Here is a 15,701-nt window from a genome sequence, read left to right as displayed (position 1 = left end):
CCATAGAAGTGTAATGGATCCTTACATTATATAGTCCAGCCTCCACCCCAAGGTTCACCCTTGTCCATTCTGCACTGGGGCAGCAATACCGGTTACTTTGCTCGACTGACCTACCAAGATTCAGATAGAATCATTGGATTGACTATTAATATTTTTCTGCTGATAGTTGCTGCAAGCAGCTACAGCTTGCTCCTTAGCCTTCTACCGACTTGCTATATTTAGCATATTTTATCAAATTTTACAACATCCTCTCCTCATTGCCCTCACTTGAGTTTTTGAGGTTCCTGTTTGTGGACAAGACTTACCAGATGTATGAAGCTGGTTATATAACCGATTGGTCAACAAATGTAATGAGGATGGACCCTGCGCAGCACCCTGTACCTGTGTAAATACCATATTGCGCACAGTCCACCAGTGTTCCAGGGAGAACATGCTGCAATGTGCCTCCACTGCCTTCATTCCAGCAGCAATCTAAGGGCAGTCTGGGCTGACAATGGACATGTGGATAGCCTGTATGTATATGTCTGTGCTCATGCTTCTAACACACATCCACCCTGTTATGGACATGTTTATACATCTTCATGCCATGGTATTTTGTACCTTTCCGCAGACCCTACCAGTGCTTCAGTGAGGTCCTGGCAGCTTTGGGTTTTTGGAGCCTCTCTATTTGTCCATTGCTGTGGGGACAGGCTTTCAGAAAGAATGATCACTTTGGGGGCAATTGTACCCTGCTTTCCTGTGCAAATTCCAGTGGCTGCAGTTTGAGTCCCCTAGCAGATAACCCTTCTGCCCCTACCCCCATGAGTCTACATATAAGAAATACATCTCTAAAGAGGTAATAAGCCTTTCCCGTGTGCATGTTATAGATCTTTTAACCTTATATATACACAGATGGTCCATCACTTACCGTCGTTTCACTTACGATGTTTTGACTTCATGATGGGTTCACTGGGGCCCAACCCCGTCTTTTTTTCTTTTCTTTCTTTCTTTCTTTCTTTTTTTTTTTTTTTTTTTTGAGACAGAGTCTTGCTCTTGTCCATTTCTGCTCACTGCAACCTCCGCCTCCTAGGTTTAAGTTATTCTTCTGCCTCAGCCTCCTGAGTAGCTGGGATTACAGGCACATGCCACCACGCCCAGCTAATTTTTGTACTTTTAGTAGAGAGGGTGTTTCGCCATGTTGGTCAGGCTGGTCTCGTACTCCTGACCTCAGGTGATCCGCCTGCCTTCAGCCTCCCAAAGTGCTGAGATTACAGCTGTGAGCCACCGTGCCCCGCCTGACCCCTTCTTAAGTAGAGAAATATCTGTATCTGCATGCCCACAGGGAAGCTCCTAATTCCACCACGTGCCACATCCAAGCCACAGACTGGTGATGTGAGGACACTGGATCCAAGAAATACAATAGCGTTAAGACAGAAAAAATGCTGCCAGGGATATTACCAAACGCCAAATGACTCTAAGATGTATGTTAATTGCAGGGACCTTAAAATCGCAAATAAAAAGGCACCTGTAGGTCGGGCGCGGTGGCTCACACCTGTAATCCCAGAACTTTAGGAGGCCGAGGCAGGTGGATCACCAGAGATCAGGAGTTCGAGACCAGACAGGCCAACATGGCGGAACCCCATCGCTACTAAAATATAAAAATTAGCCAGGCGTGATGGCAGGCGCCTGTATTCCCAGCTACTCCGGAGGCTGAGGAGAATCGCTTGAACCCAGGAGGCGGAGCTTGCAATGAACCGAGATAGCGCCAGGGCACTCCAGCCTGGACCACAGAATGAGACTCCGTCGCAAAAAAAAAAAAAAAAAAAAAAAAAAAGCAAAAAAAAAGCGAGCGCGTGATGTCTGGAGCAGGTGCGCGGTTGCGACGGCCGCCGCGGGAGGCTTGGGCCGGCCGGGTTTCCCGGCACGCTGGCGCCCGGTTCCTGGCGCGGAGGCCGCTCTAAGTTTCGCTTTCCATTCAATGGGAAACGAAAGCTGGGCGGGGCGCAGCCGAGCACGGGGCCAGACCAAGGCGCGAAACTTCGGCCGCAGCTGGGTCCCCGGCTCAGTCACGGCGTGGAACTCAGCAGCGAAGGCTGGACGCTTGCGTGGCGCTTAAGGCAAGTTTGGGGCTCATTTTGGAAGTTTTCTTTCTAGCGCAGACATCCAACTCTGCTCTTATGCCAGTCAGATAATTAAAGAAATAAGTAATAATTGTGCTCTGCAAATTATGATAGCGATCTGTATTTGCTATGTGCATATATTGGGCCAATGGATTTTTTTTTCTAAGCTAATATAGTTATTTGGACTTTTGGCATGACTTTGTGTTTAATTTAAAAAAAAAAAAGAAATTACAGAAGTGTTGTAAGCTTGTAAAAAAAATTCAAACAATGCAGACAAATGTGTCTCTCAGTCTTCCACTCAGTATCATTTTTGTTTGTACCTTATCAGAAATGTTCCTATGTACAAGTCTTTAAAATCGTTTCGAACTTGCTTTGTCCACTGAGTATATTATGGACATCTTTTCATGGCAGGACATATAGATGTGTTAATGGCATTAAAAATAAAACAAAAAACTGACGTGACCTGGCACGGTGGCTCACGCCTGTAATCCCAGCACTTTGGGAGATCGAGGCGGGCAGATCAACTGAGGTCAGGAGTTCCAGACCGACGTGGAGAAACCCCGTCTCTACTAAACATACAAAATTAGCCGGGAGTGGTGGCGCGTGTCTATAATCCCAGCTACTCGGGAGGCTGAGGCAGGAGAATCGCTTGAACCCGGGAAGAGGAGGTTGCGGTGAGCCGAGATCGCACCATTGCACTCCAGCCTGGGCGACAGAGCGAGACTCTGTCTCAAACAAACAAAAAAACCTGATACATAATATGGGAAGTACATTGTTTAAACAATGCATGGAGATTTAGGTTGTTTCCAGTTTTTACTGGCATAGACACAGCAATGAATATCATTTTATGTATACATTCATACAGATATATTGGTGGAAAATTCCTAGAAGTGGAATGGCTGGGTCAGTGGGCATTCATATTGAGAAATTGGAAGGATGTTGTCAGACTCTGCAAATCAGAATACTTTAGTCTTAATCTCTCTTCTTTCCCCCTTTTCCTTGGAAGAAAGCTAAATTTAGACTTTTTTTTTTTTTTTTTTTTTTTTTTACAAGGCAGAGTCTCACTCAGTTGCCCAGGCTGGAGTGCAGTGGCGGGATCTCGGCTCACTGCAAGCTCCGCTTTCCGGGTTCCCGCCATTCTCCTGCCTCAGCCTCCCAAGTAGCTGGGACTACAGGCGCCCGCCACCACGCCCAGTTAATTTTTTTTTTTGTATTTTTAGTAGAGATGGGGTTTCACCGTGTTAGTCAGGATGGTCTCGATTTCCTGACCTCGTGATCCGCCCGCCTCGGCCTCTCAGAGTGCTGGGATTACAGGCTTGAGCCACCGCGCCCGGCCAAATTTAGACTTTAAATACAAAACTCCATTCTGAGACCCCTGAAAATCTGGGTTCAAAGTGTTTGAAAATTAAAGCAGAGGCTTTAATTTGTACTTATTTATGTATAATTTGTGTAAGTTATATTTGTATAAGTTGTTCCAGAAAAAAGGCAAATATTGAAAAGCATTTCATCTGAAGTTTCTTTCTGGTATTGTACAGAGTTGGAGAGTGAATGCAGGTTATCTGATGTGTTCACAGGAACAAAACAGGAGGGAGAGTAACACAGGTGCACGGCTGCATCTTGATTTATCAAATAACTTGGTTTTGGACTGTTAAAAAATGTGTTGCACAGTTTTGACACTTACACAGTGATGGGCTTACAAAGGGGAAAATGCTTAACATAAACATAGTTTCAAAGAAGGTAAGTCCTGGTTCTTCCACATGAGCTGTTTTTTATTTTTATTTTTTTGAGAGACAGTAGTCCCAAAATTTCCCTATTATGTGGCTTTTCATCCAAAGTGTTGTAATCCGTGTGTTTAACCCGCATATTACGATTACTCAAGAAATGCAAAATAGGCCGGGCGCGGTGGCTCACGCCTGTAATCCCAGCACTTTGGGAGGCCGAGGCGGGCGGAACACAAGGTCAGGAGATCAAGACCGCCCTGGCTAACACAGTGCAGACCCTGTCTACTAAAAATAAAAAATATTAGCCGAGCATGGGGCTGGCGCCTGTAGTCCCAGCTACTCAGGAGGCTGAGTCAGGAGAATGACGTGAACCGGGGAGGTGGAGCTTTACAGTGAGGTGAGATCGAGCCACTGCACTCCAGCCTGGGTGACAGAGCAAGACTCTGTCTCAAAAAAAAAAAAAAAAAAAAAAAGAAATACAAAATCATGTGAACAGGTCATTGGGACTGCAGTCCACAATTGTGGTTGCCATGATGGGTTGGGTCGGAAGACACCGAGGCTGCTTGAATCATGTTCGTGGAAGGTTAATTTTGTTCCTTTTAGGGCATCTAAATGTTGGAGCTGGCTTTCGTGGCAGAGTCCAGTTGTGAGTGGAGTGTTGGGTGGAGGCCTCGCCCTCCCCAGGTTTTCTGCAGCGCGTTCCTGGCTCTTCTGGGGCTTCTCTGAGGACCCCAATTGGTCCTGGGGCTACTTTAGTGGTGGGCCTGGGCCAGTTCCTTCCGTTGCTCTCCTCTCCCCGAAGCAGAAGGATAACATTTCGGGAAGATCATGAGAGAATCTGAACCAGAAATAAAAAATTCAGGTAGGGCAGGAGCTAAGTTAGTTTAGTATTTGGGTGTTTTGTTTTGTTTCGTTTTGTTTTGAGACGGAGTCTTGCTCTTGTTGCCCAGGCTGGAGTGCAAAGGCACTATCTCGACTCACTTCAACCTCTGCCTCCCGGGTTCAAGTGATTCTCCTGCCTCAGCCTCCCAAGTAGTTGGGATTACAGGCGCCCTCCACCATGCCCAGCTAATTTTTTGCATTTTTAGTAGAGATGAGTTTTCACCATGTTAGCCAGGCTGGTCTCGAACTCCTGACCTTGTGATCCGCCCACCTTGGCCTCCCAAAGTGCTGGGATTACAGGAGTGAGCCACCTCGCCCAGACTGGGGGTCTTTTTTTGAGTCAGGGGTTCAGTTTGGAAATTCCCTTCCTTGGAATCCACCCACGCTGTTTTCTCTGGTGGATGCTTATCAGGCCTGCTAACTTCAGCTGCAGTCTCTCTGCTCGCGTTGCCCTCCCCATCCTCCTTAGACCTTTAAGCTTCACTTTCCTTTCCTTGCTGCCCCACCTCCCTGTCTCCCCAGTGTGATCTGCCCTGAAAGGCTGCTGTATTTTCTGTTTCCCTTTGGTACCCAGCCTGCCCAAATGATCTGCTCCATGAGGTTTTACTGCTATATCCTACTGAAGTATCCAGGAGGTCTTGGTGGAGTAGAGGACAACATCTTGGAAAATGCAGCCTGGAACCTCTCTGCTGTCTTTCATCAGCTTTCCCTCAACGATGAGCTCAAAATCCTCTTTCTGGTTGATGGAATTGTCTGCTGTCATCATTTCAGTCGAGTCCTCCTAGACTGGGCCTCGTAAGAGGAACAACTGTAACTATTGAAAGTCAATATTTACTAAGAAAAAGAGGTTTTTGTTATCTGAGCCATTCAAAATGAATTTAAGAATATATTCCAGGCCAGGCGTGGTGGCTCACGCCTGTAATCCCAGCGCTTTGGGAGACCGAGATGGGCGGATCACCTGAGGTCAGGAGTTCGAGACCAGCCTGGCCAACATGGCGAAACCCTGTCTCTACTAAAAATACAAAAATTAGTCCGGCGTGGTGGCACAGGCCTGTAGTCCCAGCTACTTGGGACACTTAAGGCAGGGGAATTGCTTGAACCCAGGTGGCAGACGTTGCAGTAAGCTGAGACTGTACCACTGCACTCCAGCCTGGGCAAAAAGAGTGAAATTCTGTCTCAAAAAAAAAAAAGAGAGAGAGAGAGAGAGAGACAGGGTCTTTCTCTGTTGCCCAGGCTGGAATGCTGTGGCACGATCATAACTCACTGTGGCCTCAAACTCCTGGGCTCAACTGATTCTCCTGCCTCAGTCTCCCAAGTAGCTGGGACTACAGGTACATGCCACCATGCCAGGCTAATTTTATTTTTATTTTTAGAAACAGGGTCTTGCTATGTTGCCTAGACTGGTCTTGAACTCCTGGCTTCAAGCTGCCTCAGCCAACCAAAGTGCTTGGATTATAGGTGTGAGCCACCATGCCTGCCTTTCTGTTCTCTATTTCTAGCGATAAGCTTTTTGAGTTTTCACATGTACTCACATGTGGTATTTATCTTTCTGCGCCTACGTTATTTCACTTAAGTAATGTACTCCAGGCTCTTCCATGTTGACGTGAATGACAGGATTTCATTGTCTTTTAATGGCTGAATAACATCCCATTGTGTGTATATAGTCCACATATTCTTTAGCCATTCCTCTTTTGATAGACACAGGCTGATTCTATCTCGGGTATTATGAGTAGTGCTGCAGTAAACATGAGAGTGCAGATATCTCTTCAACGTACTGATTCCCTTTCCTTTGGATATATATTCAGCAGTGAGATTGCTGGATCATATGATATATCTATTTTTAGGTTTTTAAGGAATCTCCGTACTGTTTGCCATAATGGCTTTACTAATTTACATTCCCACCAATTATTGGTTCTGAGTTTATTCCTCACTCTGAGCAGCATGTTAGCTGGACTTAAACCCTGTCCAGCTTGTCCACATCTGGCCCATCACTTGCCAGTGGGAAAGGCACTTACTTCTCTGTATCTCAGTTTTCTCATCTGTCAAATGGAAATATAACAGTAATTAATTCACACGGCTGTGTAAAGATAAATAAGACAGTACATATAAAAGGCTTTCACCTTTTATAAGAAGTAGCGCTTAGATGTTACCCATTAGTATTATTTTATTTATTTCATCTTATTTATTTAGCTGCAAGGTCTCATTTGTTGCCCAGGCCGGAGTGAGTGGCACAATCATAGTTTACTGCAGCCTCAAACTCCTGGCCTCAAGTGATCCTCCTGCTTCAGCCTCCTCAGTATTTGGGACCACAGGCGTGCACCACTATGCCCTTTTAAATTTTTTTGGTATTTTTTTGTAGATGGAGTTTTATATGTTGCCTGTGCTGGTCTTGAACTCCTGGGCTGAAGTGATCCTCCCACCTCAGTCCCCCAAAGTGCTGGGATTACAGGCGTGAGCCACCAACACCAGGCCTCATCTCTGTATCTTTAGGGTTAGTCACTGGCACCTTAATTTGTTCATTTGGTGCTGTCGCTTTTCTCTGATTGATCTTGATCCTTGTGGCTGTGTGCCAGTGTCTGCATTGACACAGGTATCTAAGCCAGTCTTCATTGCCCGGGTTTGTGTGGGCTCTTCTTTCATCAGGAAACCCATATGAGATTAAGGAGAGGCTGATTGGTCGAGACCCTAAGCCCATGACTGCTTCAGCTGTTGCAGTTGTGCTAGGGGGTGCCCTAAGCCCAGGATCACTGTGGCTGGAATTCTTTGGCCACTGCGGCTGACACAGCCCTGGGTCACGCCTGAAGTCCAGGCTGCCGAGACTGGCACAGCACTGGGGCATGCCCAAGACCCACGATGGCTTGCCTGCTGCTGCTGAGGTTCATTCAGGGCCCAAGGCCACTGTAGTTGGCATGTTGGTGATGTAGCCCAGATCCCAAGTCCCTGTCACTGGGGCTATGGGTTCTCATCTGGCACTAGGGTGGGGTGAGATCTGCCTGTGGGTACTGGTCTAGCATCAGAGTGATGAGGCTCTGCCCAGTACTGGGTTTTACTGTAGAGAGCCTAGTTCTGGGTTCCAAGGCAAACTCCTCCACTTACCTCTTCTTCCTCCAAGCAAACAGTGTCTCTCTTCGTGCTGCTGTGCTGGGGTTGGGGGAGGGTACAGGGGTAACCCTATGGCCACTAAGGCCAACACAATATTGGGTCACACCCACAGTCCACTGCATGAGACCAGCCCAGCACCGGGATGTGCCTAAGGCCTGAGGGTGCTACAGCCTGCGTGCAGCTGAAGTTTATCTGACTGCTGCAGCCGGCTGGCTGTGATGCGGGCCAGAACACGAGGCTGTCCTGCCAGGACCGCAGGTCCCCTTGGGTGTTGGACGGGTTGCGAGACTTTGTCTGTGTGCCAGCCTGGCATCAGGGGCTGAGGGTTCCTGCTTCGTGCTGGCTTTTACTGAAGTGGGCCTGGTCCTGGGTTGCAAAGCAAAGTTCTATGCACGCTTCCCTGTCCTTCCCCAAGAGGGCGTTCCCGGTTAGGATTTGGCAGCGTGATCTGCGGAAGAATGAATGGAAACGCCTGGGACCTAGGGTAGGGGATGTGTAGCCTAGCTGTCATTTCCAGCCTAGAGCTTTATGAGTCAGTCTCCTCAAACATTTATCTCCCTCTAAGACCTGCTCTTTGGCATCAGAACGGATTACATGAATACACGTTCCTCCTTCTCTAATCCTTACCTACCCGCGTTGTATTTTCACAGAGATCCCATCGTGCCTGGCTCACATAAGCTCTTCCTGGAAGTGAAGTGCTGTCCTGAACGTGGCCCAGGCAGCCGCGGCCTGGGGGTTTTGAGTGATCATGAATGGGCAAGGTGTTTGGGCTCAAGAGACAAACCTGTAAGTCCATCCTGGCTGAGTCTCCGCAGTCCCCGGCAGATCTTGTTGAAAAGAAGGAAGAAGACAGCAACATGAAGAGGAAGACAGAGCAGCCCAGAGAGCATCCCAGGGCCTGGGACTACCCTCATGGTCATTAGACCCCTCCCGCTTTCCTTTTCTTGACTGCATGTAAATGCTCAGCTCACCTGCTGTGCTCTGCAGCAGCAGAGCTTTGTGTTTGATGGCTCCTGGTTTCCTGTGCCTGAGTTTCTGCATCTTTTAGATGGAGATACAGCCTGGGCCATAGTGAAACCCTATCTCTGAAAAAACAAAAACAAGGTCAGGCGCGGTGGCTCACAGCCGTAATCCCAACAGTTTGGGAGGCCGGGGCAAGTGGATCACGAGGTCAGGAGTTTAAGACCAGCCTGGCCAAGATGGTGAAACCCCATCTCTACTAAAAATACAAAAATTAACCGGGCGCAGTGGCAGGTGCCTGTAATCCCAGCTACTTAGGAGGATGAGGCAGGATAATTGCTTGAACCCAGGTGGCAGAGGTTGCAGTAAGGTGAGATCACGCCACTGCATTCCAGCCTGGGCGACAGAGTGAGCCTCCGTCTCAAAAAAACAAAAACAGCAACAACAGAAAATGGGGGTAATAATACTAGCAAGCACATAGGGTTGTTGGGAGGATTAAATGGGGTCATCTGTGGAAACTGCTTTAAGCCAGTGCTGGGCATCTAGTGGCACTTAGCGTTAGTTCCCGTCTTTACTGCTGCCTTTGGACGGGTCTGTCTGGAAGCAGTGTACTCCTGATAGTCTGGGAGCAGAAATCTGTGCTCACCTGCAACCCCAGATTTTTACGTTCTTATTCTCCTATCTCATAAGCCAAAGCCCTTTCCCCAGGAATCCTGAGATCAGTGGTACTTCCTCCCCCTTAAATTGCTTACCTTGTGGGGTTTGCCGAGCCTAAGCTTGGGTTGGAAAAGAGGAGGTTGGTTGCTAGGGGTCAAATGTTATCTTTTGTTTTTCTTGTACTCTTGTAAGTTCTTCTGCCTTTCAGCCTCTCAGGGTGAGACTGGATTAGGCGAATCTTCCCCAAAGCAGCCTTCTGATTTCCTGCCTCCCTGTGGTGGCGACTGGGCAGAGACCTCTCCACTGGAGTCCCACATAGACAAACTGTGGACTCCCTCTCATTTCTGAGCCACACAGATGCACATTTGGACTTAGCTCCGTGGAGAACGATTTGAATCAGAGGAGGCCATATTCTCAGTTATGCTTTCTCTGATGTTTCTTTTTCTCTCCCAACAATTGCTCATACTACTCATTTGGCAGTGAGTAAATATATACTTTTGGTGACATCTCACTTTTCCTAATGGACTATTAAAACTTTTCTTGTTATTGAACTTTTTTTTTTTTCTTGTGAGATGGAGTTTTGCTGTGTCGCCTAGGCTGGAGTGCAGTGGTGCGATTTTGGCTCACTGCAACCTCTGCCTGCCAGGTTCAAGCAATTCTCCTCCCTCAGCCTCCTGAGTAGCTGGGATTACAGGCATGCACCACCACACCTGGCTAATTTTTGTATTTTTAGTAAAGATGAGGTTTCACCATGTAGGCCAGGCTGGTATCGAACTCCTGACCTCAAGTGATCTTCCTGCCTTGGCCTCCTAAAGTGCTGGGATTACAGGTGTGAGCCACTGTGCTTGGCCCTTGTTATTGAACTTTTTTTTTTTTTTTTTTTTGAGACGGAGTCTTGCTCTGTCGCCCAGGCTGGAGTGCAGTGGTATGATCTCGGCTTACTGCAAGTTCCGCCTCCTGGGTTCACACCATTCTCCTGCCTCAGCCTCCCGAGTAGCTGGGACTACAGGTGCCCACCACCTCACCTGGCTAGGTTTTTTTTTTTTTTTTTTTTGTATTTTTAGTGGAGACAGGGTTTCACCATGTTAGCCAGGAAGGTCTCGATCTCCTGACCTCGTGATCCACCTGCCTCGGCCACCCACAGTGCTGGGATTACAGGCATGAACCTCCACGCCCGGCTAATTTTTTTTGTATTTTTAGTAGAGACGAGGTTTCACCGTGTTAGCCAGGATAGCCTCGATCTCCTGACCTCGTGATCCACCCGTCTCAGCCTCCCGAAGTGCTGGGATTGCAGGCGTGAGCCACTGCGCCCAGCCTGTTATCGAACTTTTTAAAGGTTCATGTTTGATATTTTCTCTCCAATTCACTTGCAAGCTGAGTGAATGCCTTGTACCTGAGAGAACTTTATAGGACTTCATGTGCTTAGTAACTTTAAGAAAAACATGGCCGGGCGCAGTGGCTCAAGCCTGTAATCCCAGCACTTTGGGAGGCCGAGACGGGCGGATCACAAGGTCAGGAGATCAAGACCATCCTGGCTAACACGGTGAAATCCCGTCTCTACTAAAAAAAAAAAAAACTACAAAAAACTAGCCGGGCGAGGTGGCGGGCGCCTGTAGTCCCAGCTACCCGGGAGGCTGAGGCAGGAGAATGGCGTGAACCTGGGAGGCGGAGCTTGCAGTGAGCTGAGATCCGGCCACAGCACTCCAGCCTGGGTGACAGAGCGAGACTCCGTCTCAAAAAAAAAAAATTTAATTTTTGTCAACTTTTTTTTTTTTTTTTCGTTTTTGAGACAGAATTCTACTCTTGTTGCCCAGGCTGGAGTGCAGTGGCACAATCTTAGCTCACTGCAACCTCCACCTCCCAGGTTCAAGCGATTCTCCTGCCTCAGCCTCCCAAGTAGCTGGGATTACAGGCACCTGCCATGACGCCCAGCTGATTTTTGTATTTTTTTGTAGAGACAGGGTTTCACCATGTTGGCCAGGCTGGTCTCAAATTCCGACCTCAGGTGATCCGCCCACTTTGGCCTCCCAAAGTGCTGGGATTACAGGTGTGAGCCATGGTGCCCAGCCTTGTCAACTTCTTTACCTAGGCCTTGCCTCAGCATCTTTTTCTCTTCCTCTTATAGGCCTGGTTGGTTTACACAACATTGGACAGACCTGCTGCCTTAACTCCTTGATTCAGGTGTTTGTAATGAACATGGACTTCACCAGGATATTGAAGAGGTAAGACTGTTCTTCAGGCTGATAAGCGTTTGTACTATTTCTTTTTCTTTTCTTTCTTTCTTTTTTTTTTTTTTGAGATGGAGTCTCACTCTGTTGCTCAGGCTGGAGTACAGTGGCGTGATCTCGGCTCACTGCAAGTTCCGCCTCACAGGTTCAAGCGATTCTCCTGCCTCAGCCTCCCAAGTAGCTGGGATTACAGGTGCCTGCCACCACGCCTGGCTAATTTTTTCTATTTTTTTAGTAAAGATGGGGTTTCACCGTGTTAGCCAGGATGGTCTCGATCTCTTGACCTCGTGATCCGCCTGCCTCAGTCTCCCAAAGTGCTGGGATTACAGGCATGAGCCACCGCGCCCAGCCTGTATTATTTCATTTTTAATATATTCTGTTATTCAGAGTGACTTGAACTTTTTGAGATCTTCTTTCAAAAGTTGGCAGAGGGAAGATCGGCTTCTGCATATTCTGGCCTACACTTTATTTCTAAAACTTCTTAGGTTGGTCTGGGATGGGGCCCAGATATTGGTACTTTTTTTTTTTTTTTGAGACAAAGCCTCACTCTTGTCCCCAAACTAGAGTGCAATGGCACGATCTCGGCTCACTGGAACCTCCGCCTCCTGGGTTCAAGGGATTCTCCTGTCTCAGCCTCTCGAGTAGCTGGGATTACAGGTGCCCACCGGCACGCCTGGCTAATTTTTGTAGTTTTAGTAGAGACGGGGTTTCACCATGTTGGCCAGGCTGGTCTCAGTCTCCTGACCTCAGGTGATCTGCCCGCCTCAGCTTCCCAAAGTGCTGGGATTACAGGCGTGAGCCATCGCGCCCAGCCAGGTATTGGTACTTTTTAAAAGCCCTCTTTGGGTGATTTTTAATGCAGCCAGGGTTGACAGCCACAAACTTGGTTAAAAGAGAGAGTTGGGACTAGACCAAAGTAAGAGAAGCAGTAAGTCAGTGGGCAGTACACATGCGTACACACCCCTCCTTCCACCAACACTAACACAATGCACTCTCTCTCTCTGTCTCTTTCCATAATTCTTTTCCTGCCCTGTGCTCTCTGCTTTTTCCCATCCAAGAAATGCCTGTAATTGAATGAATCATTGCGAAACCACACAGACAGCCCTTCGTGTTGCCTTTCTTCTCAGGACCTGTCTGTAGTTTGGAGAGCTTTAGGCTGGACATTTTGCTGCTTGCCCGAGATGTGGAGCCAGGACCTCGTCCATCTGCCCTCTGCTGTAGCATGATTGCTGCCCAGGGTGCAGAGGGGCTGAGGCAGCGGTCACGCTGATCCCCCTCTCTGGAGGGTCCCCTGTAGAGCAGATTCACTCACATCGTGCTTCTCAACCTTGGCCATTTGAAATAATCTGAGGTGGCCGGGCACGGTGGCTCAAGCCTGTAATCCCAGCACTTTGGGAGGCCGAGACGGGCGGATCATGAGGTCAGGAGATCGAGACCATCCTGGCTAACCCGGTGAAACCTCATCTCTACTAAAAAATACAAAAAACTAGCCGGGCGAGGTGGCGGGCACCTGTAGTCCCAGCCACTCGGGAGGCTGAGGCAGGAGAATGGTGTAAACCCGGGAGGCGGAGCTTGCAGTGAGCTGAGATCCGGCCACTGCACTCCAGCCTGGGCAACAGAGCGAGACTCCGTCTCAAAAAAAATAAAAATAAAAATAATCTGAGGAACTGAAAAATTCTGATAACTGACCTCCCCACCACCGCCAGAATTCTGGTTTAATTTGTATGGGAGTGGCCTGGATATGGAGATTTAAAATTTCTCCCAACTGATTCCAGTGTGCATCTAGCTTTGAGAACTACACATAAGAAGGTTTCTGGCTGTTCTTGTGTGACAGGATCACGGTGCCCAGGGGAGCTGATGCGCAGAGGAGAAGCGTGCCTTTCCAGATGCTTCTGCTGTTGGAGAAGATGCAGGACAGCCGGCAGAAAGCAGTGCGGCCCCTGGAGCTTGCCTACTGCCTGCAGAAGTACAACGTGCCCAGTAAGACGTCCTCCCACTGGGCTCCTGGCTGCTGATCCAAAGGGGGTGGGAAGCTTAGAGAGAGAGTGAAGAGAGGAACTAACAGGCAGTGAAGCAACCAGAAGCGAGTTAGGTAGCCTGGAGCCCTCGGATTACAGAAACATTTGTGTAAGAGGCACACATCTTTGGAGGTGCAGAATTGATATTATTTATGGACATTTTACTTCCATACCTACCCTTTTTCTGCCTCTCAGTAGGGTAAACAAAGGCATCTCCTCCAAGCTTACTCTGCCACAGTTAGGGAACTGCAGGAAAACAAAATGAAGGAATAAAAAAGAGAAAACATATTCTACAAAATAATTCATGAATAGGTTAGGGTTTTTTTTTTTTTTTTTTAAATAGCTATGTTGAGATGTGCATCACATACTGTAAAATTCATCCATTTAAAACCATGCAATTCAAAGGTCTGTAGTGTATTCACAGAGTTGTGCCTCCATCATCACAATCTAATTTCATAACATTTTCATCACCCCCAAAAGAAATCCCATACTTATGGGTTTTCCCTTGTGTATAACACATTGCTTTTCTCTTGCTGCTTTCAGAATTCTTTGCCTTTAACTTTTGAAATTGATTACGATGTGTCTTGGCATGGGTTGCTTTAGATCAGTCTTATAATGGTGTCCTTTGGGCTTCCTGGATGTGGATTTCTATTTCCTTCCCTGGGTTGGGAAGTTTTCAGTCATTATAGCTATGTGTTTCTTAACAACAGAGAGATGTTCTGAAAATGCATCAGACAGTGAATTTGTCATTGTGTGGACATCATGGAGTGGACTTACACAAACCTAGATGGGACAGCCTACTACACACCTAGGCTGCTTGTCATGGCCACTGTGCTTATGTGGTCTGCCATTGACCAAAATGTCAATCTGCCGCTTGTGACTGTCATTTCTTTGGATAAGCTTTCTGTCTCCTCTCACTCTCCTCCTTCTGGGACTCTGATAATGCCTATTTTGGTCTGCTTGATGTCCCGTAATTCTCTGAAGAGATCTTCACTTTTTTGGGCCGGGCACGGTGACTCACGCCTGTAATCCCAGCACTTTGGGAGGCCAAGGCGGGCGGATCACGAGGTCAGGAGATCGCGACATCCTGGCTAACACGGTGAAACCCCGTCTCTACTAAAAATATAAAACATTAGCCGGGCGAGGTGGCAGGTGCCTGTAGTCCCAGCTACTCGGGAGGCTGAGGCAGGAGAATGGCGTGAACCCGGGAGGCGGAGCTTGCAGTGAGCTGAGATCGTGCCACTGCACTCCAGCCTGGGCGACAGAGTAAGACTCCTACTCAAAAAAAAGATATCTTCACCCTTTTTCATTCTTTTTCATTTTTGCTCCTGTGAATGATTTCCAGTGACCTACCTTCTAGTTTGCTAATCCTTTCTTCTGCTTGATTTCATCTGTTGAGCTTCTCTATTGAACTCTTATTTGAGTTATTGTATTCTTCAGCTCTATTCTTTCTTTTGAACTTTTTTCTGTCTCTTTGTGGAAATTCTTCGTTCATGCATTACTGTCCTAGACGTGGTAAGCATCTTTGTGATGATTATTTTGAATTGTCTGTAAAGTAAGTCACTTATCTTCATTTCACTGAGGGCATTTTCTGGAGATTTATCTTGTTCTTTTGCTTGGAGCATATTTCTCTGTTTCTTCATTGTTCCTGACTCTGTTATTTTCTTTACTTTAGATAAGAAAAATGCCTCTCCCAGTCTTGTCTCACTGGCCTTGTAGAAGAGACGAACTTACCAAATAACCCTGCCAGACACTCGGAGAGCCTCTTGACCCTTTGTGCTTGTCCAAACTGTCATCTATGTTCTTAGCTGCCCTCAGGAGATTAGAATGTGTCAAGTCCTGTCAGTGCCCCAGACAGGGGAGATAGAAGCCAGCCCCTTGAGTTGCAGCTGGAGACGTTGGGGCATTAAATGTGTGTTCCAGTTTATTCTATCCTTAAGGAAAAGCTGGGAGCATGTGTTTGTCCCCCACTTGTTCTTCAAAAAGCTGGACAGAGGATCTGTGGCAAGTGCCTGCACTCGTGTTTAAACTGCA

The 15,701-nt window shown here is 47.5% G+C and overlaps 1 protein-coding gene across 2 annotated transcripts in view; it reads left to right on the top strand.

The window, feature by feature from the left end:
• Positions 1-1,976: 1,976 nt before the first annotated feature.
• Positions 1,977-15,701, top strand: part of USP18 (ubiquitin specific peptidase 18) — a 29,375-nt gene continuing 15,650 nt past the window's right edge. For both annotated transcript variants that reach the window (XR_004052897.1, XM_010381059.2), the window contains exons 1-4: positions 1,977-2,096; positions 8,455-8,719; positions 11,547-11,643; positions 13,484-13,629. Coding sequence is in view for 1 of the 2 variants with exons in the window: in XM_010381059.2 (XP_010379361.1) it covers positions 8,557-8,719; positions 11,547-11,643; positions 13,484-13,629 (406 nt within the window). In the remaining variant the exon portion in view is untranslated. The remainder of the gene's footprint in view (positions 2,097-8,454; positions 8,720-11,546; positions 11,644-13,483; positions 13,630-15,701) is intronic.

This window comes from Rhinopithecus roxellana, chromosome 13, assembly GCF_007565055.1.
Source record: "Rhinopithecus roxellana isolate Shanxi Qingling chromosome 13, ASM756505v1, whole genome shotgun sequence".
In the NCBI taxonomy this organism is placed as follows: Eukaryota; Metazoa; Chordata; class Mammalia; order Primates; family Cercopithecidae; genus Rhinopithecus; species Rhinopithecus roxellana.
Note: the sequence above shows the minus strand (reverse complement) of the source record. Positions and strands in the feature narration are given on the sequence as shown.